Source organism: Centropristis striata, chromosome 22 (genome assembly GCF_030273125.1).
Source record: "Centropristis striata isolate RG_2023a ecotype Rhode Island chromosome 22, C.striata_1.0, whole genome shotgun sequence".
Taxonomy (NCBI): domain Eukaryota; kingdom Metazoa; phylum Chordata; class Actinopteri; order Perciformes; family Serranidae; genus Centropristis; species Centropristis striata.
Window position 1 is genome coordinate 32,137,471 of NC_081538.1, and position 25,701 is coordinate 32,163,171.

Here is a 25,701-nt window from a genome sequence, read left to right on the forward strand (position 1 = left end):
GTTAGACAAATATCTTGAGGAAACCTTGAAAATTGAATTATCTGACTCCAACACCAAAATCCTCACCTATTTCTCTGCGCAGATCGTTTGATGGGGAATGATGAGCAGGAGACGTCCAAGTTCTCAGTTTAGCATAATTTTATTACAATACGTCAAGAAATGTGCAGTTACAGAGCTCTGGGTTCACTCTACATGTCCCTGATACACACAGATGGGTTTTCAGGTGGTGAAGTCTGAACCCTGTCTCATTTCCCTGAACCAATTAAATACTAACAATGTTTACTAATCATGAAGGTAGATTTCTTCCAGGAAGTCCTGCCTTCTGGATCCGCCGATTCATCAGTTTTAATCAATACAGGGACACGTCATGTCACCAGGCAGTAATCTTCTCTGCCCTTCACACTGTGTCCTGACCTGGCCTCTTCTCCAGAACATTCAACAAAACCTCCTGCCTTGTTACGTCTTGACGAGAGATATCAGCAGAGCAACACAGCCGTATCCAAAGACATCTTTCTGTCATATATTGCAGTTTATAATGTCAAACACAGTTGATTATATGAATATGATGTTTCATGAATGTATGATTCTCACAGCATATGTTGTTGCTGTTTCCACCTGATATGGACCTGCCCAACGTGGTTCTGTCCACTTCCTGTTGAAGACCTTCAGCCTCACCCACTCAGAGGGTCTGACACTCTTACCAGAGCTTTCTGTCTGGAGCTGTCATGTCTCCTGGACCTGTGGAGACAGAAGGCTTCCAGTGCAGTTAGAGGACAGTAGAAGGACTCATGGTCCAACCGTGGTAAATCCAGGACCCCCCTTTCACCCACAGTGGCTGGTCCTTCAAAACATTTACTGTAGAATAGTGAAGCACACTCAGTGGAAATGAAACCAAATAAAACACAAAATATCTCAGTACACTGATAATAACTGAATCAGTATTGGAGAATAAATCACAAGAAATGCTGGGCAAGAATATAAATTCAGGTAGATTAATGAGTCATATAACCATTTGAAAAAGTGCTTTTAGCCTTTTCAACAATCTATTATAAAATAACTTTGATGGGGTAAAAATAGACTGCATTTAAAACGGCTGCATTTGTCATCCAGACCAAAATAATGAATGGACTCAATTAAAACATGCTTTCTGCTGACTCTGCATGTTTAAGATTGTCATGTTCATGTTGCATCTCAAGTTGCATCTAAAGCAACTCTCTCTGCTGTTTAAACGTTAAACCAGTTGCTGCAACAGACAGAGACAACATATTACAGAAAGCCAAAAACTCCACTGAAGGAGAATAAAAAATAAAGAATAAAACAATAATAATAACTCAACACTTGTCATACTTGTGTGTGTGCAGAAATCAATGCAATGACCAGTGCAGCCACTGTGGGGCACCACCAGCCATTCATTCATTCATTCACCTTTATTTAACCAGGCAGGTCATTAAGAACAAATTCTTATTTACAATGGCGGCCTGACAAGCGACAAGGGCCACTTGAGGGAAGGGGAGGTGGGCTAGGGAGTAAAACACAGTAAGGATCGTAAAAACGCAACAACAACAGTAACAACAATAACAGATAACAAAATATATATATATATATATACACACACACACATATATATAAAATTACAACAATAACACAGACAGACAGACAGACGAACAGCAGTCAACAAAAGAAATATGGAGAAAAAATGGTGAGGTGGTATTACATGGTAGAAAAACAGTTGCAGGAGTCAGTGAGAATGTCTGAGAGAGCAGCTTTGAAGGCAGGGATGGAGATGAGCTGGTCCATTTTGAGGGTTTTTTGCAGAGCATTCCAGTCAACGGCAGCAGCCGATTGAAAGGATGCGAGACCAATGGAGGTGGAGGTTTTTGGTATTTTTAATTTGATGTAGAGTGAGGACCGGGTATTGTGTGTGACAGACAAAGGGTGCAATAGGTGATGCAGATAGGGGGGTGCAAGACCAAGAAGGGTTTTGTAAATAAAAGTAAACCAGTGCATGTTTCGATGGGTGTGAAGTGAAGGCCAGTGGACCAGAGAGTATAGCGTGCAGTGATGTGAGTTGAAGGGAGCGTTTGTGGCAAACCGGATGGCGGAATGGTAGAGGGTGTCAAGTTTGGAAAGTGTACCTTTGCATGCAGACCTGTATATGATGTCACCATAATCAATCATGGGGAGAATTGTCATTTTGATGAGGGTGAGTTTGGCAGAGGAGGTGAAGGTGAAACGGTTTCTGTAGAGGAACCCGAGTTTGGCCTTTACTCTGGATTGGATGTTTGAGATGTGGTTGGAAAAGGATAGTGTGCTGTCTAACCAAATGCCCAAGTACTTATAGACCGTGACCTGGTCCAGGGAAGTACCCTCGCTGGTGGTGATATTGAGGACGGGGGGGGGTTTAGCACCCTTACGACAGAACCACATGACCTTGGTTTTTGAGGTGTTTAGAGACAGTTTAAGGTGAGTGAAAGCCTGTTGGATGTGGAGGAAGCTATCTTGAAGTGTTTTGATTACAGTGTTGGGGGAAGGACCAGTGGCGTAGAGGATTGTGTCATCAGCATATAGGTGAATAAGTGAGTTACCAGAAGACAGAGGTATGTTGTTAATGTATATGGAGAACAGTGTAGGACCGAGTATGGAGCCTTGGGGGACACCCTTGGATACTGGAAGAGGATGAGAGAGAAGGTTTTCAAACCTCACCCGCTGTGCCCGATGTGAAAGATAGTGAGAAAACCAGGACAGTGAGTGATTCGTGACCCCAATACTGCTCAGTCTATCTAAGAGGATGTTATGATCAACAGTATCAAAAGCTTTGGCAAGGTCAATGAATATTGCAGCACAGTGTTGTTTAGTGTCTAGCGCAGATGTGATGTCATTGAGAACCTTTAAGGTAGCTGTAACACAACTGTGACCAGAGCGAAAACCAGACTGCAACCCAGACAGTATACCATACATATCCAAATATCTAGTTAGCTGTTTGTTGACAAGCTTTTCAAATACTTTGGACACACAAGGCAAGATGGAGATGGGCCTGTAATTGTTTGGGTCAGCCTGATCACCACCCTTAAACAGAGGAGTTACAGTTGCTTCTTTCCAATCGGATGGAATCTCGGCCGTCTGGAGGGAGAGGTTAAAGATGTCTGTCAAGGGAGTTGCAATGATGGGGGCAGCAATCTTGATAAAGAATGCAGCAAGCTCATCAGACCCAGCTGGTTTTTTGGGGTCCAGTGAGGTTAATTCCTGCAAGACCTCTCCCACCAAGAAGGGCCGAAGGGAAAAACTGTGAGGGGGAACAGAGAGGTCAGGAGCATAACCAGGAGTGGTTACCAAGGGCTGAGGGGTTGGGCTTAAGGGCAAGGGGGTCTTAGAAATGCAGGAGGGGTTTGAAGACTCAAAAACAAAACCAGACTTAATAAAGTGCTGATTGAAAATATCAGCCATGGAGCTCTTATCTGAAACAATGAGATCATCCACTTTAAGTGACAATGGTCGAGTCGGGGGTTTGTTCTCTAGTTTTCTGACTGTTTTCCAAAAAGTACTGGGGTTGGAGCTAGATAATGTGAATTGATCAATGAAGTAGCCAGCTTTGGCCCGTCGCACCGCTTGTGTGGCCTTATTCCGGAGCTGGCGAAACAAAAGGCTGTCAGTGGAAGACCCAGATAGGCGTGCTTTCCGCCAGGCGGCGTTTTTATGATGAAGCAACATTGCCAGATCACGGTTAAGCCAGGGACTGTAGCGTTTTTTTATCCGTAGTGTTTTAATTGGGGCATGCTTGTTTATCACGGCTCTAAAAAGCTCTCTGAACATCAACCAGGCATCGTTCACGGTGGGGATCAGGCTGACTCTATCCCAGTGTACATTGGCAAGATCATGCAAGAAGGCTTGAATATTGAACTGTTTTAGAGTACGCTTATTACTGATGGTGACAGGCTGTTTGACAGAGAGGAATTTGCGAACACAAGCAATGAAACAGTGGTCGCTGATGTCGTTACAAAACACACCGGATTGATACATATGTGGGGAGTTGGTGAAAACCACGTCTAACAAGGTAGCCTTATCAGGAGTATTGGAGGAAAACCTGGTAGGGTGGGTTATGATTTGATGGAGGTTAAGGGAATCAAGTTGCTGTAAAACTTTCTCAGGTGGCTTAAGCATGTCCCAGTTGAGGTCACCTAGTAGGACAAACTCAGCCCTGGTGAAAGGCGCCAGGGCACTACTTAGAGCTTCTAAGGTGCAAGCAGGTGCAGATGGAGGGCGGTAACAGCCAGCCACTGACAGAGAAAAGTTATTGGATAGCTTGATATTAAGAACGAGCAAATCAAATTGTTTAGGAATGGACCTAGCCAAGGTTATCGTGCACTGTAGATGTTCTTTTGCGAAAATTGCCACCCCACCACCCCTTGATGACCTATCCTGTCGAAACAGTTTGTAACCCGACAAGTTTACCTCAGGGTAGGGAATAGATCTACGCAGCCATGTCTCAGTGATCACTAGAACGTCAGGATTTGAGCTTTCCACCCACACTTTGAGCTGATCCATTTTAGGTAATATACTTCTTGTGTTAACATGCAAAAATCCCAGGTTTTTACGAGCACAGAAGTCATCAAAGCATAGATCATTTGAAGCCAAACCAGCATTGGGAAAAATTACATCAGAAGAAGGTCCAGGGTGGACATGAACATTACCAGAAATCACAAGTAGTAGTAGAATCAAAGCACGGCAGAAAGCAGAGGAGGCACTACAATGGAGTTGTTTTTTACAGACAGCTGTATGTATGCATTGTTAGCCAGACACCATGGCCTAGACCAGAGCTGGGCAATGGGCGGCCCGCGGGCCACATCCGGCCCGTTGGCTGCCCTCGTCCGGCCCGCATGAGGTTGACCAGAAATTAGTTCAATACAACCGCAGTGCTTTTATTTTGAAGGAGGTTTACGTACCCACCTGCAAAGATTTGACTCTTTAACTGATAGTTCACTAGATTTGATGAAAATAAAAATCAGACATTCTTTGGTCACCTTGTGAATCCACCGTAAGAGACAACAAACATTAGCATTAGCACTTGAGCTAACAAGCACTTTTACTATAGTTAAGACAAAAAATTTAGCCACTAATATATATGACAGAATAAATAAACTTTAACAAACCTTGTTTCCTGTCAGTCAGCCACTATAGAATACTTTAGATACTTTATATCAACTTTATATGAATTACGACGCACTCGTTATTATTTACCGTTCGTTTTTAATTTTTACCGTTCTACCTGTTATATCCTGTCACTACCTTTCAAAATAAAAGCACCCGTTTCACACTGGGCGGTGCCTTTTCAAAATAAAAGCATCACAACATTGTATTCTTATCAGCAGCAACTCAATACCAGATAATTTACTGTATTTTATAAAGCGATTAAATTAATATTAAGCAGAAATTGGTGGAGTTTTGGTCATGTGGCCCCTTGGGGAAATTAATTGCCCCCCCCTGTTTTAAAACACTTTGGCCTAGACAGTAAACAATGTCCACCACAACACTAGTAAACAACAAACAAGATCAGGGCCACCACAACACTAGTAAACAACAAACAAGACCAGGGGGGTATTCCAGAAAGCAGGTTCAACAACCTCTGAGTCTATCCCTGAACTCTGAGATGACTTACCCTGAGATGGGAAACTCTGGGTATCCGGTTCCAGAACAGCTGATCTGAGTTAGTTCAATCATCTCTGAGTATGTCAGCCTCGGGTTACGCGCGTGCACAACCACTATAAAAAGCCATCATCAATGGAGCCCCGATTCCACGAGTCACCATGACAACGGAAAAAAAACAAAGATCGACCTATTTCACCGCGGTAGAGTTGGAGATACTCATGCAGTCCTACGGCGAGTATGAGCACATATTTCGCTGAAAAAGTAACACGGCTGCAGCAGCGAAGGAGAGAGAGACTGCATGGGAGAAAATTGCTGCCCGAGTCAACGCGTAAGTTTGAATGTAACACTGACGTAACATTTAACCGTAAGATCGTAGCATTGCCTATAGTTATGATCATAAGTAGGAATTAAATCTAATTTTCATTTAGGTGCAATCCAACAGGAGAAAGGAGGACTTGGAGGCAGTTAAAAATGAAACATAAAAACATTATTCAAAAAGGTAAGACATATTTTGCTAGGCTATGATTGCACCTCACTTAGATTTTTATTTTATTTTTTTAAATTGACTTAGGCTATTAAACAAAGTAAATATTAATTCAGTGGCTACTTCAAATAGTAATTTAAACCCCTAACAAAATGTTGTTTTTCAACGTCCTCTCACTTAATACTCCACTTAGTAGATTAACACTTTATACACATCGAAACACATTTATATTTTATATCTATTGAAGTTATTTAATGTGAGTGCTCGTCCGCGGTGTGTGAGGTTGGTGATATATGGGCGGAGAAGGTTATTGAGATAAATGATACTGTTTGATGAAAAGCGGTAGCGTTCGAAAAGAAAATCCTCTGGAAATGATAAAACGTCTAACCTGGGTCGGAAGATTCTTTCGCGACGTAAAACATTTCTAATCAAAACGGCCTCGATGTCGATCGGATTTCTAAGAAAGGGGCAATCCATATCTAACCGCTTTCTTCGTGTGGGAGGAGACAGGTAGAAACTCTGGGGTTTTTATAGTAAACCTGCAGCGAGCAGGTTATGTTCACAGAGTACGTCACCGCAGTAACGGACCCAGAGTTTAAGTTACCTCTCTTTCTGGAACGGATAACCTCAGAGTTTCCCTCATCTCAGGGTTAACAAGCTCAGAGTTTTCACATAACCCGCTTTCTGGAATACCCCTCTGGGCCACCACAACACCAGTAAACAACAAACAAGACCAGGGCCACCACAACACTAGCAAACAGATCAAGTCAAAGAAAAAGCAGAAGATGAATGTTGTTGTTCCACAGTTTGTCCAGCAGGGAGCGCTGTGGGATCAACTCTTCACAGCTGACACACTGTCCAGCTGCATGATGGGAAATGTAGGATCCAGTGTTTCTGCAGTCAAATAATCCGACTTTTCTCCATGTTTTCTCTAATAAAATGTGTATAAATCAGACGATGAATGATTGATGAACAAAGCTCAGCTCAGAATGGAGAAAGTTTGGTCAAAGTGCTGCTCAAGTGGAGATTTCTGCCTCACAGATTGAGGGAAAACTCAACAACAACAACAAACACATTTTTAAGATTATTTATTTTAACTGAACACAAAACTCTAAAATTACAGACATTTTACCTAAATTAAAATCCCAACTGTCACTGTCCTGTAATTTTTGTACCAACAACACTTTAATATGTATCAGCACATTATAATGAAACCATTTAAAGCATTTGGGGCATTTTAAAATTTTATTACCTTTTGAAATTTTTTTGCCATACTTTAATATGATGGTTTTTTTTTGTTACATTATATAATATTGTGTTTTTCTTTCATTTTTGAACAGATGATAATCTAATATGCATCAACAGAGTAATACAACCATTTTTAGCATTTTGGGTCATTTTTAAATTTTATTACCTTTTGCTGAAAATAATTCATTTTATTGTGTGTGTGTGTGTGTGTGTGTGTGTGTGTGGGGGGGGGGGGGGGGGGGTTATATATATATTCAAATATATAAACTGGCATTTTAAAGGTTTAAATCCTGAAAATTATTGAATGTTTAGTAGTTTGGGGCAAAATTGAAGTTGTTTAAGAGATTTATGAAAAAAGGCAGAAAAAATATTGATGTATGGGGATTTAATAACAGTTTATTTATGCATGTACATATTTGCCACGAAGGTGTCCAAAGGGTGCAAAATGCATCAATAGACTATAAAAGACATGTAAGAGTAAAAGACATGGGATTTAAAAAATGTTACTAAAAATATACAGTTTTCTGTAAATATTTACGCTGCTGTGAGGTTTATAAACCAGCAGATGTCACTGTGCTGCTGCTGAGTCTGAAGCCTCAAAGCTTCACAAAGCTTCCTGTACCGTCCCTAAAAACACATACAATTTAATACAAGTTTATTACAGCATGTGCACATGGACACAGATACACTTTACATTGTTTATACAGTGTGTCCCACAGAGTCACTTTGAATCACAGCACCAGGGAGGAGGCAGATGTTACACATCAGGAAGTGTTTCTAGTGAAACATGTTGATCATCAAAGAGATGAAATCAGACAAATGAATGTTTTGTGTTTGAGTCTGAGACAGATCTGCTTCACAGTGCAGAGTGTGAGTGATGGTGAACAGACTGAACTTTGATTTCAGTCAGCAGAGTTTCTGTCCACAGGAGAGACTCTCAGACCTGCAGAGGACACAGAGACACTGAGGAACCAGAGGACCAGAACCCAAACCCAAACCCAGGATAAAGAGGTTGAGTGAATGTGGTGTTGAAGGTGTGGAGGTGGATCAGAGAGTCAGAGGAGACTCTGTAGAAGGACAGAGAGCCAGCAGGACAGTCCACATACACTGCTACTCTACCAGAGGAGGAGGAGGAGGAGGAGGAGGAGGAGGAGGAGGAGGAGGAGGAGGAGGAGGAGAGGTCTGTTCTTCTGTTATTGTGGCGGACAGAGTAACGGCCATCAGAGCAGATCAGACTCCAGGACTGATCATTCATTCCAAACCAACAGTCTTCACTCAAACTCTTCCTCTCCACTCGACCTCCCAGTAACAGCGACCAGTCAGACCAGTTCTACACAGCAGCTGAGGCCAGAACTCAAACCTGTCTGGATGATCAGGATATGACTGATCCTCTCCCACACGTGTCACCTTCCTGTTGTTGTCAGACAGTTTGAGTTTTCTGTTTACTGTGTTTGTGTCCAGTTCCAGTTCACAGACATCTGATGGAGAGAACAAGACACAAAACAGCTGCAGGTTATCATCTGCTGATTTATTAACAACTTTACTGACAATTACTGAAAGAAAACCATTCAAAGTTTCACAGTGTAACAGTAAGTTAACATGAGAGTCAACATGTCAGTAATATTGTGTGTTTTTCCTCGTGTGGACTCGAGGATGACAGCTGATGGAGATCCACATCAATAAACACACGTAGTGAATAAAGTCTCACTAATAAAAGTGACACATCATCTTCCACTGCAGCACAAAGCAGCTCTGAACCATCTGCTTTATTAAACTGTTATTAGCTCCACCAAAGAGTCACATTCAGCACAAAGTTCAGATCTTTGATCATCAAATGTCAAACTGTCCACTGCTACAGAAAACTTTCACCACAGTCTGGATTTTTAAATGAATATCAGAGGGCTGTGGCTCCACCAACTGGCTTTAAGGTGCTTTTCATCCACCAGGGGCCAGATGCAAAAAACTCAACACACTAATATGCAAACACAATGGGCCTCATTCACGAACCGTTCTTAAGAACAAATTTGTTCTTAAGTCCTACTTACGAAGATTTTACGTAGATTGTGGCATTCATGAATTTTTTTCTTATCCAGGATTTTTCTTAGGTAAGAACAAATCCTACCAACACTCAGGAGTCTTAAGCACATTTCAGTGCTGACATGTTGGCCTGGTTGAGTTGTCTTCTTTTGTTAAGTTCAATAAAATACATTACAGTGACATTTCCGTCATATTTATGAATTTATTAATTTCTTTTTTTTTTTCATTTTTCATTTTAATTAAATTAAATGTGCCAACGCTTTAACATGAATCAAGTAAATTGGAAATCATGCCGTCCATTAGTGATACCACCCTGTTTATAGGTGGCATTTCTCCATCCACGGCTACAAAACAATGGTAGATATATTACTGCTGCAGGAGGGCTCTGTCTGTTCTGGTTCTGTTGCAGGTCGGCTCTGCAGGACTTCATGTGTGATAAAAAAATTAAAAATAAAATCAAGCCAAGGTTGCAACCCCTCAGTCCAATACTAAAGACATATTTTGAGCTTACACACTATGGTAAACTCCTGCCTTACAGGGCACACGTTTTATATACATATATACATATATATATATATATATATATATATATATACACACACATATATGTATAATATACATATATGTGTATATATATATATATATATACACATATATATGTATATATATACATATACATATATATGTATTATATATATATATATATATATATATATATATATATATATATATATATATATAAGGTATTATTCCAGAAAATAAATTGTTTGTGTTGTTGCAACCTGCACTAAGGCTGTTAAATATAATTTTCTTCCTCTGAGTGATCTCCTGGACTTAAGAAAGAATCTAAGAAGATTCTTAAGAAGATATTGGTGAATGAGGCCCACTGTTTTCTTGTGCGTATGTGTCGTACATCTGGTCTCAGGTCTCCCAGTCAGGGAGGAACTGGAAGGTAAATCCACCTCAACTCACTTTATTCAACTTCTCAACATCTGTTCACATTAATTATGTCCTGCTTTGTTTATGACTTGTATGTTTTTGAACACTGATGTATTAAAAACATCAAGAGAAGAATATTAAAGGAACACAACAAACTTTATCTGTCAAACTTTTTAAGTTTACAAGCAGCACCTGAAGGCAACAAAACTCTTGTATAAAATCAGTGAGAGTCAAGAGAAGAAGAAACACAGTCAGCTTTCTGTTGGCTCCACTCTTCATTAAATGTATTTCAGTCAAACAACTCACGTAAGGTATAATATGTTTATTGACCATGCACATGTTAGATTTGGCGTCTAGGCTCCGACCTCATCACTCCTCAGCAGTTACATGGGGTTTGAGGAGTGATGTACAAATCCCCCCGTCGGAACCTACAGGTGGATGCTGGGGAGGCGGTGGGCTGAGAAGCAATCTGCGGTGCGGAAGCGGCATAGGCAGTAGCATAGGCATGCGGAGGGAGCGCTGGCAGATTACCTCACCTTAAATAGGCCGCCAGATAGATTGGAGGGTGTGATTTGGTTGAGGATGTATGAGGAGTGAGGCATGCCTATGTATGGAAGCGCAACTCGAGTTGCCTGCCTGAACTAGCTCGCAGGCGTCGCTTCATTTCAGTCAAACAACTCACGTAAGGTATAATATGTTTATTGACCATGCACATGTTAGATTTGGCGTCTAGGCTCCGACCTCATCACTCCTCAGCAGTTACATGGGGTTTGAGGAGTGATGTACAAATCCCCCAAAACCAAATGATTCAGAGCCTAGCGCTGATATCCTATGTGTGACCTGGCACCAGCCGCCGTGAGGCCGTTCCCCGAGAGCACAGCGGCTGCAAGGGGAACATGCTATCTAGTGAAACTACTATGTGTGACCTGGCACCGCTGCCGTGAGGCCGTTCCCCAAGAGCTCAGCGGCTGCAAGGGGAACATGCTATCTAGTGAAACTACTATGTGTGACCTGGCACCGCCGCCTGAGGCCGTTCCCCAAGAGCTCAGCGGCTGCAAGGGGAACATGCTATCTAGTGAAACTACTATGTGTGACCTGGCACCGCCGCCGTGAGGCCGTTACCCAAGAGCTCAGCGGCTGCAAGGGGAACATGCTATCTAGTGAAACTACTATGTGTGACCTGGCACCGACGCCGTGAGGCCGTTCCCCAAGAGCTCAGCGGCTGCAAGGGGAACATGCTATCTAGTGAAACTACTATGTGTGACCTGGCACCGACGCCATGAGGCCGTTCCCCAAGAGCTCAGCGGCTGCAAGGGGAACATGCTATCTAGTGAAACTACTATGTGTGACCTGGCACCGACGCCGTGAGGCCGTTCCCCAAGAGCTCAGCGGCTGCAAGGGGAACATGCTATCTAGTGAACTTACCATGTGTGACCTGGTACTAATACTATCTGTAGGTAAGCTCCTGAAGGCATAATCAGCACCCACACTACTATGACGTCATTACAACCAGCCAACCACCTGATATGCAGTAATTAAAAAGGCAGGGGAGTAGCTGCAAATATTTATTTAAATATGTTAAGGGGTGCAGGAACTCAAGATCTTTTGAGCCGACAAAATTTCATTCTTGTTGACCCTGATGTATCGTTGGTAGGCGGAGGATGACCATCGGCCCATGGACTTCAACGTTGAGATGGGCAGATGGAGTGCTGCAGTTGTTGCAGCGCCGATTCTTAGAGAGTGAGGGGTGTATTGTTCTGGAGGTAGGCCACAGTTGAGGCATAGGTCCCGCAGCTTCGAAGAGAACCATGATCTTGACAGAGGTTTGCATCCATCAGTGATGAACAATGGTGCTGAGGGATGCGTCGAGAGGTGATGACTCAGGTATTTCATCATAGAAGAAAAGGGACAAAAAGAGGTGTTAGTTCTGGCAATGATAATTTGGGTACCTTGGTTGGAACGATCAGTCTTAGAATGTTTCAGGGCTATTGTATACATGTGTTCTTCTACAGTTAGATCAGAAAAGGTGAGATCATGCTGAGGGTTGAAAGAATTAGATCTAGTTGTATATTCACCACACCTTAGAAACCCATAAAAAGCCATTAGAAGAACTGCTTCCAACATCTTATCAATATATGGTGAAAAACGACCTTCCCTTAACCTTGTCACCAACCTATGCACCAGTGAAATAGTTAACGGCAGTCTTTTGTCATTGCCTGAAGGACGTGCCTTTTTAAGGCCGTTGAGAAGTAGCTGAACAGAAGGATTCCCGAGAAGGCTTTGGGATGCTGGGTCTTGGCATCTAATGTGGAACTGAATTCCTGCTAGCATGGCTTTAAGACTTTGCACTTGAATATTGCGTGACTCAAATGAAAATACAATAAATGCACAGATTACAGAGATCCTTATAGGTAGAGGACTAATGAGGAGGCTGGCGCAGAAGGAAGAGAAGAAATACCAGGCTGAATCATAGGATTTAATGGTACTTTTGGCCAAACCAAGTCTCATGTAATTTTCGGCAGAACACAAGAGATCCTTCAGAGGCTTGAAAGTACTTAATCGAGCGTCATCTGACTGAATGGAGGGCAGGGCATGCTGGAGGGCTTGGCCTGGGGGCACATAGCTTTGAACTCCTGAAATTTGAAACGAGAGAGAGCATCAGCTACACGATTTTCATGGCCAGGAATGAAGGTCGCTCGCAAAATAAAGTTATCGAGAATGCTTGTCCATGTTAAACGTCGCATGAGGCTGTTTACAATAGGAACATTAGATCGACCTTTGTTGATTATCTCCACTGTAGCAGCATTGTCACAAAACACCATGATCTGCTTCCTAGACCATCTCTTACCCCACAATAAACATGCCACGACAATGGGGTACAGCTCATAAAGAGCAGTGGATTTAGAGTGGTCGCAGAGGGACTGAATTTCAATTGGCCATGCCTCTGCAAACCACTCATTATTCAAGAATCCCCCAAAACCAACTGAAGGAGCTGCATCGGTAAAGAGCTGAAGAGAATCTGAAGACTCGACATGGTCATTGTAAAAGAACGAAATGCCATTCCATTTGTCACACAGCAGGGACCAGAAGCGCAAATCTGAACGACACCCTTCATCTAGCGTCACTTTATCTTTAAGATTTTGGACAGATTTAGCCAGTACTAGTAAACGTGAAACAAAGGAGCGGCCATGAGGAATGATGCGCATAGCGAAGTTAAGGTGACCTAGAAGAGATAGAAGGTCTCTTTTAGAGAGGATGTTTGTCTCTGACCAAAATTTAATAGCTGCTCTAATGCGAGTCAGCTTGTCTTGAGGCAGAGACGCCTGCATTAGCACGCTATCTAGGGTAATGCCTAAGAAATCAAGACGTGTGGACGGACATACTGTTTTCTCTTCTGAAAGAGGGACGCCTAACTCATGAAAAAGGCTCCTAACTTCGGATATGCTGCGAGCGGGTGGGGACGAAGGAAAGTCGACCACTAAAAAATCATCTAAAAGATGCAAGACGAAAGGAAGCTTACAGGCGTTATACAGGATCCAGCATAATGCTTCGGACAATGTGTCGAAAATGCGGGGACTACTGCGGCAACCAAATGGCAGTTTAACGGAATAGTACAATTTGGAACGCCATTTCACACCGAAAAGGTGCCACTGAGAAGGGTGGAGTGGCATGACTTTAAAAGCATCAGTAATGTCTGCTTTCCCTAGCCATGCACCGACACCAGCAGACTTAATCATTTGGATGGCATTATCGACAGAAGCATAGAACAGAGAAAAAGGCTCTTGAGGGACTAAGCTGTTGATGCTTGGAATGGTAGAGTCGTGAGGAGCTGAAAGGTCGATGATGAGACGTTTTTTATCTGAATACTTTCTGGTAGCCACACCTATAGGGCTTACTCTAAAAATGGAAAATGGAGATTTAGTAAACGGACCTATCATGTATCCTTTTTTAACCTCTTTAGACAGGAGCTCGTCTACTACTTTTGGCTCCTTCAGAGCAGACTGCAGATTTTTTGAAATATGTGTCACTTTTGGGAGCCAGCATAGCCCTGCTAGGAAACCTTGCATTAACCCGGTGATGAGATAGTTGACGAAGCATCTGTTTGGATGATTAGAGAGAGCCTTGGAAAGCGCTGGAACATTCACTGGAGTCGAGGGATGATTGCTGTTTATTTCCCTGATTTTGCAGGACGTAGCCTCCTGGGACACACAGATCTTGGATGGCTGTCCCCGCACCAGCTACACACATGCATGAATTTACAGTTAGGAAAACTACAGACATTATTGTTGAAGTTGTTACAAATAGGTGACTTTTGATTCAATGCAAACGGTACCTGACTCTTAGCAAGATATCCTACAGGAAACGGAGCTGGATTTTTTGGCTGGAGCTGAGTTTTTGAAGTGGACAGCTCTTGCCGAGCAGTTCTCGGACAGAGGGAAGAGGTGTGAGAGAAAGAACCACAAATGGAACAAGCTATAGTTTTATGCCCAGTGAAATTCCTGCTAATCAGGGCCAGATCAACTACAGACCAATCTAGTTTTTGATTAAATTTCTGGATATACATAGCTGCCTTCGAGGAAAAGGACTTGTGGTACTCGTAAAACAGGGATCCACCATAAGATAGGGCAAGGTCCGAAATAATTGCCAAATAAGTGTCAAGCTCCTCTCTACGCTGGGGGTACACTTCGCATATTGTGTCTCTAAAAACACCGAAAGCCACGTTGAATTCAGCCAGATTAAGAGTTTTTGACAACCTTGGATCGCTGTCTTTAAGGACAACAGAAAAATCCCCACAATCCACAAATCTTTTCTCAGCCGATTCCGAGCCACACAAAAGAATCTTCACCAGATTTATGTCCTGGCCTGACAAAATTTGATTCCTGAGGGAATCAGGAATTGCTGCAGCAGGTGGCAGGAACCTGGAACCCATGGGTGTAGCTGGGACTGCAGTTCCCAGAGTCCTGTGCGGTGTGACGTCTGCCGGAAGCGCTGCAGCGCGAGGCACGTCGGATGACGTCGACGGACCCGGGATGTTTACAGTGAAGGCAGAGTTGGCATTTTCTTCCAGAGAGTGAATTCTAGCATTCATTACGTTGAGTGCTGATTTCATTTCATCCAGAGAGGACATGATTGATGCTTCGGCAGTGCTGGGTGCTGATCGCTTTGTTCTTTTAGGAGGTACGTTGATCGCCGATTTGACAGGTGCTGTTTGGGAAGCGCCGCGCTTCTTTGCTGCCGCTTTGCCTTTGGTAGGAGCGGTGCCAGTGTTACAATCGCTCCCGTTGAACTCTTGGGCACTGGCGGTAGCTTCTTGCGACTGAAGGTAATTGAAAAGCTCTTCATGATTAAGACCAGATGGAACTGAAATATTTCGAGCATACAATGTCTCTAGAATGCGGTGCACGGGCCACCCGGCAAGCCGCTTGCGATTGGAGCGTGAGCTGCGGCGCGGCAGAGACGCTTCCGCTTCGAGCCCGGAGTGCGACTCGCCAGGTTGAGCTTGGGTTACAGGAATAAAGTCGCATTCCTCGCCGGAGGTCTGAGACTCGCTCTCAGAGTCAGAGACGGCAAAAGACATAACGACCAATACAGCCACGAAGTAAAGTAATGATCGCATATGAACTTAGCGCAAACTTAGATTTCAGAGAGAAGGCAAGCGGTGAAGCGGTGATGCGGAAGCTGCGGTGCGGAAGCGGCATAGGCAGTAGCATAGGCATGCGGAGGGAGCGCTGGCAGATTACCTCACCTTAAATAGGCCGCCAGATAGATTGGAGGGTGTGATTTGGTTGAGGATGTATGAGGAGTGAGGCATGCCTATGTATGGAAGCGCAACTCGAGTTGCCTGCCTGAACTAGCTCGCAGGCGTCGCTTCATTTATTAGTTTTGTTGGATCACTGTGTTCACTTTCTTTGTGTTGGTGGATTTGAAATGGATTGATTGAATTCTAACATCTTTCCAGCCACACTGACTGAAAACAGAAGCTGAATCCTGATTGAAACTCTGGAGAAATTCATCATCCAACTTCAGTCAATAAAAGTCTAAATGTGCTGTAACATGTGCAGCTGAGTTCTGATGAATGAAGCTGAAACACACTCACACTTCCTCACACCAGGTCTCAGTCTCTGCAGTCCACCATGGTCCAGCCTGCAGGAAGAGACACAGTCACAATCAGCTTCATATCACCATTAAACATCAACCAGAGACACTCAGTTAGAGACAGAGACACAGTGGCCCTCATTTATCAAGCGAGCGTAGAAACCAGCGCAGATCTGAGTGTATATTTCGTCTTACGACAGGGTTCACGTGGGATTTATCAAACAATCGTATCTCTCCAATCACAGCGTAAAAATGATCGGCTGTTGATAAATGTGGCGGCTCGAAACGAGCTTCATTTAAATGTCACACCCTAATATATACCAGATTCAGAAGACTCGCCTTCAGAGTTTACGACACCGAAGGACGCAATGCGGTCAAAAAGAGGATTTCCCCCCCTAAAGTCAACTTTATTAGCAAAGTGCACCGTTACAATTAACAATACGGGCAATATAGACATATTAAAGAAATACGCAGCGACAGAGGTTTATGAAATAAAAGTACTTATAATTATAAACTCAAACAAGTTCAGTGAATATTTTATATTTGGAGCACGGACTTAAAAGTTTTCACACCTTTTTGGTTGAAGGAGGTAAACAATGTTTTAAAGTAAGTTTTAATTCTAAAATAAGAGGAATTTCTCAGTCAGAAAGTGAAACGCTGACGTCCAACAGCTGCAACACAACAAACTGGTTTTGTTTGGCAGCATAAAAAGTGAAAAGGAAGGAAATCAGTGGTGCTGTCAGCAAAGTAGCGGACTATTAAACTCCCAGCGAGGTTTGAGTAATTAATTTATACATTGTGATATATAAAGCCTAATAATCTATATAATATCCAAATATTGCTATTATTATGATGGAGATATATTATTCACCTCTTTACATTTACGAAGAATGATGACCTAGTCAGAGGAGCGTGTGGCAGCGCTGATTGGAAATGTTTCTACTCGGGCAGAACCACTGGTGACGGAGACGCTGACGCTCCGGTGTCGGAGCTGGATAATAATAATAATAATAATAATAACAGTAAACAGCAGAAGACAATAACATTTAATATCCTCGGCTAGTATTCTGTTTAAAGAATTTCACGATCGCAGGGTGTATTTATTTTAAATTATGTTTTAATGATAAATTATATAGTCTAAACATGTTTTGCTTTGTCACCATTAAAAATCAAAACACCACAGAGTTTTATCAGCTCCAGGCATCGATACAATAGTCTAAGATCAATTCTCAGACTCAGACGTGTGGACTTCACGCTGACTCAAATTTGCGTACACGAGCTGAGAGCAGACACCCGAGATCTGATCGTACCCTCCGCTCACGCCCAAATTGATAAATGCCGAGGCTTGCGTATAAATCATCTTACACCCACTTTATGCTCACTTTCTGACGTACGCTCGTTTGATAAATGAGGGCCAGTGAGAGCTGCTGTCTGTCCACCTGTCCACACCTGAGTGTGTCCACCTGTCTGTCTGTCTGTCTGTCTGTCTGTCTGTCTGTCTATACCTGAGAGTCTCCAGTCTCCAGTGTGCAGCAGACAGAAGTTTCTCTCCTGAGTCTCCTGGATGATTGTAGCTCAGGTCCAGCTCTCTCAGGTGGGAGGGGTTGGAGCTCAGAGCTGAGGCCAGAGAAGCACAGCCTTCCTCTGAGATCATACAGCCTGACAGACTAAACACCCCCACACAGACAGACACAAACACACACACACACGGCCACCATTAACTCTCTAAAATAAGAGTATTTATTTGCTAGATGTTCATTATTGTAACAGTCTAAGACACTAATGGAGCTAATAAGCAGACAACTGTAAACATAGTGGGTTTACTTCTAAAAACAGTTTAATTCTGACCTGAGAGATTCCAGCCTGCAGTGTGGACTCTTCAGTCCAGCAGAAAAGGGCTTCACACCTGAATCCTTCAGGTCGTTGTTACTCAGGTCCAGGTCTCTCAGACTAGAGGACTGGGAGCTGAGGACTGAGGACAGAGCTTCACAGCTTCTCTCTGAGAGGTTACAGCCACTCAGCCTGGAGAGGAATCAGCAAAACATGAGAGAACAAATAGAAACTACATTTAATCTGGATGATGATGTGTGCACCTACAGAGCTTTGTTGGAGGCTTTGACCACTGGCAGCAGCCTCAGAAGAGCCTCCTCTGAAGCAGAGTATTTCCTCAGGTCAAACACGTCCAGATCTGTTTCTGATAACAGTAAGATGAAGCCCAGAGCTGACCACTGAGCAGGAGACAGTTTATCTGTGGAGAGACGTCCTGATCTCAGGGACTGTTGGACCTCCTCCACTAGAGAACGATCATTCAGTTCATTCAGACAGTGGAACAGGTTGATGCTCCTCTCTGGAGAACGATTCTCACTGATCTTCTTCTTGATGTACTGGGATGTTTTCTTGTCGGTCTGTGAGCTACTTCCTGTCTGTGTCAGCAGGCCCCTGAGGAGAGTCTGATTGGTCTCCAGAGAAAGACCCAGGAGGAAACGGAGGAACAAGTCCAGGTGTCCGTTTGGACTCTGTAAGGCCTTGTCCACAGCACTCTTGTAGAGATGTTTTCGTTTAGGTTTGTCTCTGAAGACCTTGGATAGACGGGAGGTTGGTTGTTCTTCTTCAATCAGATTGACTCCAGAGTTGATGAAGGTCAGATGGACATGAAGAGCAGCCAGAAACTCCTGAACACTCAGATGGACGAAGCAGAACACCCTGTCCTGGTACAGTCCTCTCTCCTCTCTAAAGACCTGTGTGAACACTCCTGAGTACACTGAGGCTGCTCTGATATCGATGCCACACTCTATCAGGTCTGAGTCATAGAAGATCAGGTTTCCTTTCTGCAGCTGATCAAAAGCCAGTTTTCCCAGAGACTCGATCATCTTCCTGCTCTCTGTACTCCACTGTGGATCTGTCTCAGCTCCTCCATCATACTTGATGTTCTTCACTTTGGACTGAACCACCAGGAAGTGAATGTACATCTCAGTCAGGGTCTTGGGCAGCTCTCCTCCCTCTCTGGTTTTCAACAGATCCAGAACTGTAGCAGAGATCCAGCAGAAGACTGGGATGTGGCACATGATGTGGAGGCTTCGTGACGTCTTGATGTGGGAGATGATTCTGCCGGCCTGCTCCTCATCTCTGAATCTCTTCCTGAAATACTCCTCCTTTTGTGGGTCAGTGAACCCTCTGACCTCTGTCACCATGTCAACACAGTCAGCAGGGATCTGATTGGCTGCTGCAGGTCGTGTGGTTATCCAGACATGAGCAGAGGGAAGCAGTTTCCCCCTGATGAGGTTTGTCAGCAGCACATCCACTGAGGTGGACTCTGTGACATCAGTCAGGATCTCAGTGTTGTGGAAGTCCAGAGGAAGTCGACACTCATCCAGACCGTCAAAGATCAACACAACGTGGAACTTTTCAAACCTGCAGATTCCTGCTTCTTTGGTTTCAGGAAAGAAGTGATGAACAAGTTCCACCAAGCTAAACTTTTTCTCTTTCAGCACATTCAGCTCTCTGAAAGTGAATGGAAATGTGAAGTGGATGTCCTGGTTGGTTTTGTCTTCAGCCCAGTCCAGAGTGAACTTCTGTGTTAAGACTGTTTTCCCAACGCCAGCCACTCCCTTTGTCAGCACTGTTCTGATTGGTTCATCTCTGCCAGGTGAGGCTTTAAAGATGTCTTCTTGTCTGATTGTTGTTTCTGGTCTGTCTGGTTTCCTGGATGCTGTTTCAATCTGTCTGACCTCATGTTCATCATTGACCTCTGCAGTCCCTCCCTCTGTGATGTAGAGCTCTGTGTAGATCTGATTCAGAAGGGTTGGGTTTCCTGCTTTAGAGATCCCCTCAAACACACACTGGAACTTCTTCTTCAGGGTAGACTTCAGATTACGTCGACACATTGTAGCACAAGTTCCTGAATGAACAAATTAAATTAAATCAGCGAGAGTATCCTGTAGAAAATCAGAGAATCTAAACATTTAATTGTGTCTGTGTAGTTTTTGCTCCTGTGTCCATTTTATTCAGGTCATCAGTTGAAGATAAAGAACTTCTGATCTGATGCAGATGTGTGCAGCATATTTACTGCAGCAATTATGAATGTAAGCTTTGCCAATGTTGCCTCCATTTTATCTTTCATCATGTTAGATTTGAAAGAAATCCACTTACTGCTCTTTAGACAGTCAGCCAGCTCCTCCTGCTTCATTCCTCTCAGGAAGTTAATTGTGATATTCAGAAACTCCTCTCTGCTTCTCCTCCTCTGCTCCTCATCCTCATCCTCCAACACCTCCTCATCCTCCCATTGACTCTCTAAGCATCCTGGGTAATCTGGACTCAGAACCTTCTGGATCTTCTTCAGCTCGTTCTTTACAAACGTGACGATGTTCTCCTCCAGCAGCTGGAACAGAATGATAAACTGAACAGTTAGTTAAAAGCTCACATGTCATTCATCTGTCAGTCTGAAGGTTGCTGGTCCAAACAGAGCAGCACCATGAATGGCAGATAAACATTAATCTGTAGTTTATAGTGAAAGGTTTGTTTGTACACACCATAAATATGGAGTCCAGATCTGTTTGTTGCTGTGGGGCAGACTGACCACTGAGGCCCTCTGAGCTCTCCTGCTGAACTCTGCAGAGAGAACATCAAGTGTAGGAACATTTAATGACATACATATGTAAATGGATTTCTAAAGGAGATCTGAGATGATGACACAATGACAGAAATGTGGCTCAGGAGGAAGAGTGGCTGGTATAAAACCATTTTTAAGCCAACATAACTAAAGTCAGAAAGTGTCCCCCTGGCACAAGCTTTAAAGCAGGTGATCATGTTTGAGTTGATTGTACCCTGGGTCAGACAGAAAGATGACCACATGTCAGCAAATGTTAGAACAGATCGCTCTGCAAAGCAGTCACACTGCTGAACATTACCAAGTCATCAGTCATCAGTTTCATTACATTTGATGAAGGCTGTGCAATAACTTGTGTAGGACTCGGATCACAAAGTCTTGGAGCTGGACATGAGATTGAATAGTGACCTGTACAACAATGACTGTGACCAACCACTGGCATGCAACGATGACTTTGTTAGTTCAGAGAATTCATACAATACAGTAGTTTTAATTAAGTATCCTGCATTTAATCAAAAAATAAATCTTTTGCCACCTTGACTACAAAGTTCTGAGTGAGTCAGATATCAATAAATTTCTGTTTTAAATTCTTACCTTCCATCAGCAGCTTGTCCAACTTTAAAGTTATCAGGAAGACCCTTAGACCGGTCACTCTTCATGGCCACACAGCTGGGTTCAGGTCCAGATCCAGGTTGTCCAACTTTAAAGTTAAAAGGGTGACCCATAGACCGGTCACTCTTCATGGACACACAGCTGGGTTCAGGTCCAGATCCAGGTTGTTCAACTTTAAAGTTAGGAGGGTAACCCATAGACCGGTCACTCTTCATGGACACACAGCTGGGTTCAGGTCCAGATCCAGGTTGTTCAACTTTAAAGTTAGGAGGGTAACCCATAGACCGGTCACTCTTCATGGACACACAGCTGGGTTCAGGTCCAGATCCAGGTTGTCCAACTTTAAAGTTAGGAGGGTAACCCATAGACCGGTCACTCTTCATGGACACACAGCTGGGTTCAGGTCCAGATCCAGGTTGTTCAACTTTAAAGTTAGGAGGGTAACCCATAGACCGGTCACTCTTCATGGACACACAGCTGGGTTCAGGTCCAGATCCAGGTTGTTCAACTTTAAAGTTAGGAGGGTAACCCATAGACCAGTCACTCTTCATGGACACACAGCTGGGTTCAGGTCCAGATCCAGGTTGTTCAACTTTAAAGTTAGGAGGGTAACCCATAGACCGGTCACTCTTCATGGACACACAGCTGGGTTCAGGTCCAGATCCACGTTGTTCAACTTTAAAGTTAGGAGGGTAACCCATAGACCGGTCACTCTTCATGGACACACAGCTGGGTTCAGGTCCAGATCCAGGTTGTTCAACTTTAAAGTTAGGAGGGTAACCCATAGACCAGTCACTCTTCATGGACACACAGCTGGGTTCGGGTTCAGGTTCAGGTTCAGGTCCCAGTCCAGGTTCAGGTCCAGGTCTCTCTTGCTGCACTCTAATAAAAAAGAGAGTGGTTAATAATGTTCCTAAAAGGTAATCACATCAAAGATTCTGACTCATTTTATTTGAATAATCAGTTTTATTTTATATGGAGAAGAGTCCTGGGGCCTCATGTATAAAAGAGTGTGTAGCTTTCATACTGAAAAGATGGTCTACTCCTAAAACTAGAGAAGTATGAACACAAACTCAGCTCCACATGTATCAAACTGTGCTTACGCCAGGTTCAGCGCACCTTTCCTTGATACATGCCAACCAGCGTGGAACTGAGCGCACATGCACGAGCCACCAACCACGCCCCGGCCCCTCCCGCAAATGAATATGCCCATGACATGCAAATGACTGTAAATCGCCGGCATGCCCGCTGATTATAAAAAAAAAGGCAAATCAACTTGCTGCCACTGCAGCGAGGTGGACATGGTGATCTCCGAGGAGGCAAAAAAATGTACTTTTTGTTACCTCAGGTGTGGGATCAGCAACAAGGTGTCACTGTGGCTGTTAACCAGCTGGATCAGAGAGCTGCATCATGGCAGAAGGTCCCTCAACACACGCTCCTTCTAAACGCCACCGTTATTAGTTTTTTCAGGAGCCGTTAGAGCTGCCAGTGCGTAATGCTGCCAATATCATTTTTACGCATCAGTTTATGAGCCACACTTAACTTGTTGTCCCAATTAAACATCACATACGGGATCAAATATGCACCACATCTGAATTATTCTGAAAGGATTTCCGACACACGTTTTTTCTCCAGGAGAGGGATCTGTGGTCATGGATCTCTGTGACCTGCAGCGTTAACATTTCCATGTTAAACTAAAGAGGAAACAGTCGGCGATCGGGACTTTGACAGTAATTGAGGCAGGTTATCTGTGGTATTTGTGCGCTCCAAATTAATCAGAATCAGAAATACTTTATTGATCGCCCAAGGGAAATTCGGTATATATGTATATAAAAATAGTGGAAATAGCCAAATATAGGCTATAGACTGAAGAAAATATACAATCTTTAAAAACATACCGACTTCAACATACTATCATTGCACAAGTAAGCAGCAGTACGCAGGTGAAATCTAAAATACAATAATAGATCAACAATAAAATCATCTATCCCCGTCATATTTAAAACGGGTTATTGAGGGTGAAAAAACGGCATTTTCCTTCATTGTCCGAAAGCTATAAACTGTAAACACAAAGCCAGTTGTGTGTAGTTTGAGTATAGACATGAAACACATTTTAAATACAGCAGAAAAGATAGTACTTTCCCCCAAACAAAAGTTTGTGGTGCCACCGCACATTGTCACGGCAAGTTCACTTTTCATACATGTGGCGTGTGCGGAAAAAACAGCGTACACAATGTTTTTGTGTGTACGCAGCGTTGATACATGAGGCCCCTGGACAGTTAGAGATCCTCATCTCACCTCTGAGCTTTGGTCTGGCTGCCATGTTCCCCACACAGAGTGGTTTCAGAGGGAGGGTCTCCCTCCTCTCTGTCCTCACACTGATCCATAGCAGAGTCCACACCTGCAGGGAGAGATTCACTCTGTCACTGCAACAACAACAACAACAACAACAACAATAACAACAACAGCAATATTTCAAAGTCACCGAGTCTTTGTATTTGCAGCTTTTGAGGAAATACACATATGGAAGTGGTTACAACTAACTTAACTAGTTAACTATAACCTCAGTTAGCTTACAAGTAGCTTATGTTGTATACTACTAGCTTACAACTAGTTAAACTGGTTGAACAATTAGCTTACACTCAACAGCTTGTTTACAACTCACTCAATAACAAGTGAATGGTGTTACAATGAGCTTAAAACTAGCTCAACTACTTTACAACCACTAGAAATAACTCAGGTTCATAATTAGCTCAATAACGGTACAAGCTAATCAATTAGCTAGCAACTGGTTTACAACTAACTTACAATGTCCTATTTTACCAGCTTGCCAATAGCTTATAGCTAGCTAAACTCATAAACAACTACATCAGTTAGCTTACTACTAGCTCAACTAGTTTACAAATATCTCCCAGAAAGTTTGTAACCAACACCCAAGTTAAGTAGCTTACCACTAGTTTACAATCAGCAGCATCAGTTAGGTTACACCTGTTTTACAACTAGCTGACAGCAAGTTAACAACTGACTCTCAGCTTAATGGTTTAAGACCAGCTCAACTAGAAACTAACTGAACAAGTTAAAAATTAGCTCAGTTAGCTTACAGGTAGCTCAGCTAGTCTATAACTAGCATCTAACTCAGTTAGCTCAACAAATTTACAACTATCATATAACTAATGGTGAGTCAGAGTACTCAGCTTATTCAACAAGCCAACAGCTAGTTTACAGCTGGTTAAAACTATTCCTGTTTGCTAGTTGAGCTATACAACAAGTCCTCTGAGAGGACGTGTGGTGACAGGTTTTTATACAAGCTACATGATGTTTCACAAATTACTCCAGCAGAAAATCAACTAGAGGGCACAATTCCCAAATAGTCAAATTTAACTTTGCTAACAAAGTACTTTTACATGGTTGTGGTGCTACATTTGTATTGTGTTATTGGAAGTTTCATCATAAATATGAGTTTGAATCAGCTCCACAATGGTTAGCATGTTAGCTGCTGTCAGAGCAGTGGTGATATTGATAAACTTAAAATAAACTTAAAAAACTTAAACTTATGATAATAATTATTATTATTATTATTATTATTATTATTAATAAAATGCTGGAATACAAACAAAAAGACCTGAGATCAGCTCAAAGTGTTCAACAGTGAAAAGAGTCACTTACCAAGAGATTAACACGGAGGAAAAACAACTGCGTCACAACAGAACAGGAGGAGGAAGTAAAGGTAAAATACAGGTGAGAGAGAGTGGGAGGGAGAGAGAGAGAGAGAGAGAGAGAGAGAGAGAGAGAGAGAGAGAGAGAGAGAGAGACGTCCCACAGGAAACCAGTCGAGCAGAGAGGAAAAGTTTTAAGACAAGTCTGAACAACTGACAGACTGTAACTGATGTAACTGATATGAAAGCGTTCACTCAGGAATGATCAGCCTCACATGGGACTGAATGAAAATATGACAATAAACAATGTAAAAGTGTTTATTGCTGACCGACAGACTATCAAACTCTTTTTCACTTTAATAGTATCCATAATATGTATT

The 25,701-nt window shown here is 42.9% G+C and overlaps 1 protein-coding gene and 1 pseudogene across 1 annotated transcript in view; both read right to left on the reverse strand.

The window, feature by feature from the left end:
• The window catches only part of LOC131960454 (epidermal growth factor receptor kinase substrate 8-like), a 23,984-nt gene extending 18,269 nt beyond the window's left edge, over positions 1–5,715 (reverse strand). Inside the window, exons 1-3 of the mRNA XM_059325681.1 lie at positions 5,654–5,715; positions 3,063–3,283; positions 2,136–2,666 (exon numbers count right to left, since the gene is read on the reverse strand). Of these exons, the coding sequence (XP_059181664.1) occupies positions 2,136–2,666; positions 3,063–3,283; positions 5,654–5,715 (814 nt within the window). The remainder of the gene's footprint in view (positions 1–2,135; positions 2,667–3,062; positions 3,284–5,653) is intronic.
• A 1,976-nt stretch (positions 5,716–7,691) lies between these two features.
• On the reverse strand, positions 7,692–24,428 carry LOC131960455 (NLR family CARD domain-containing protein 3-like; annotated as a pseudogene).
• Positions 24,429–25,701: the final 1,273 nt, after the last annotated feature.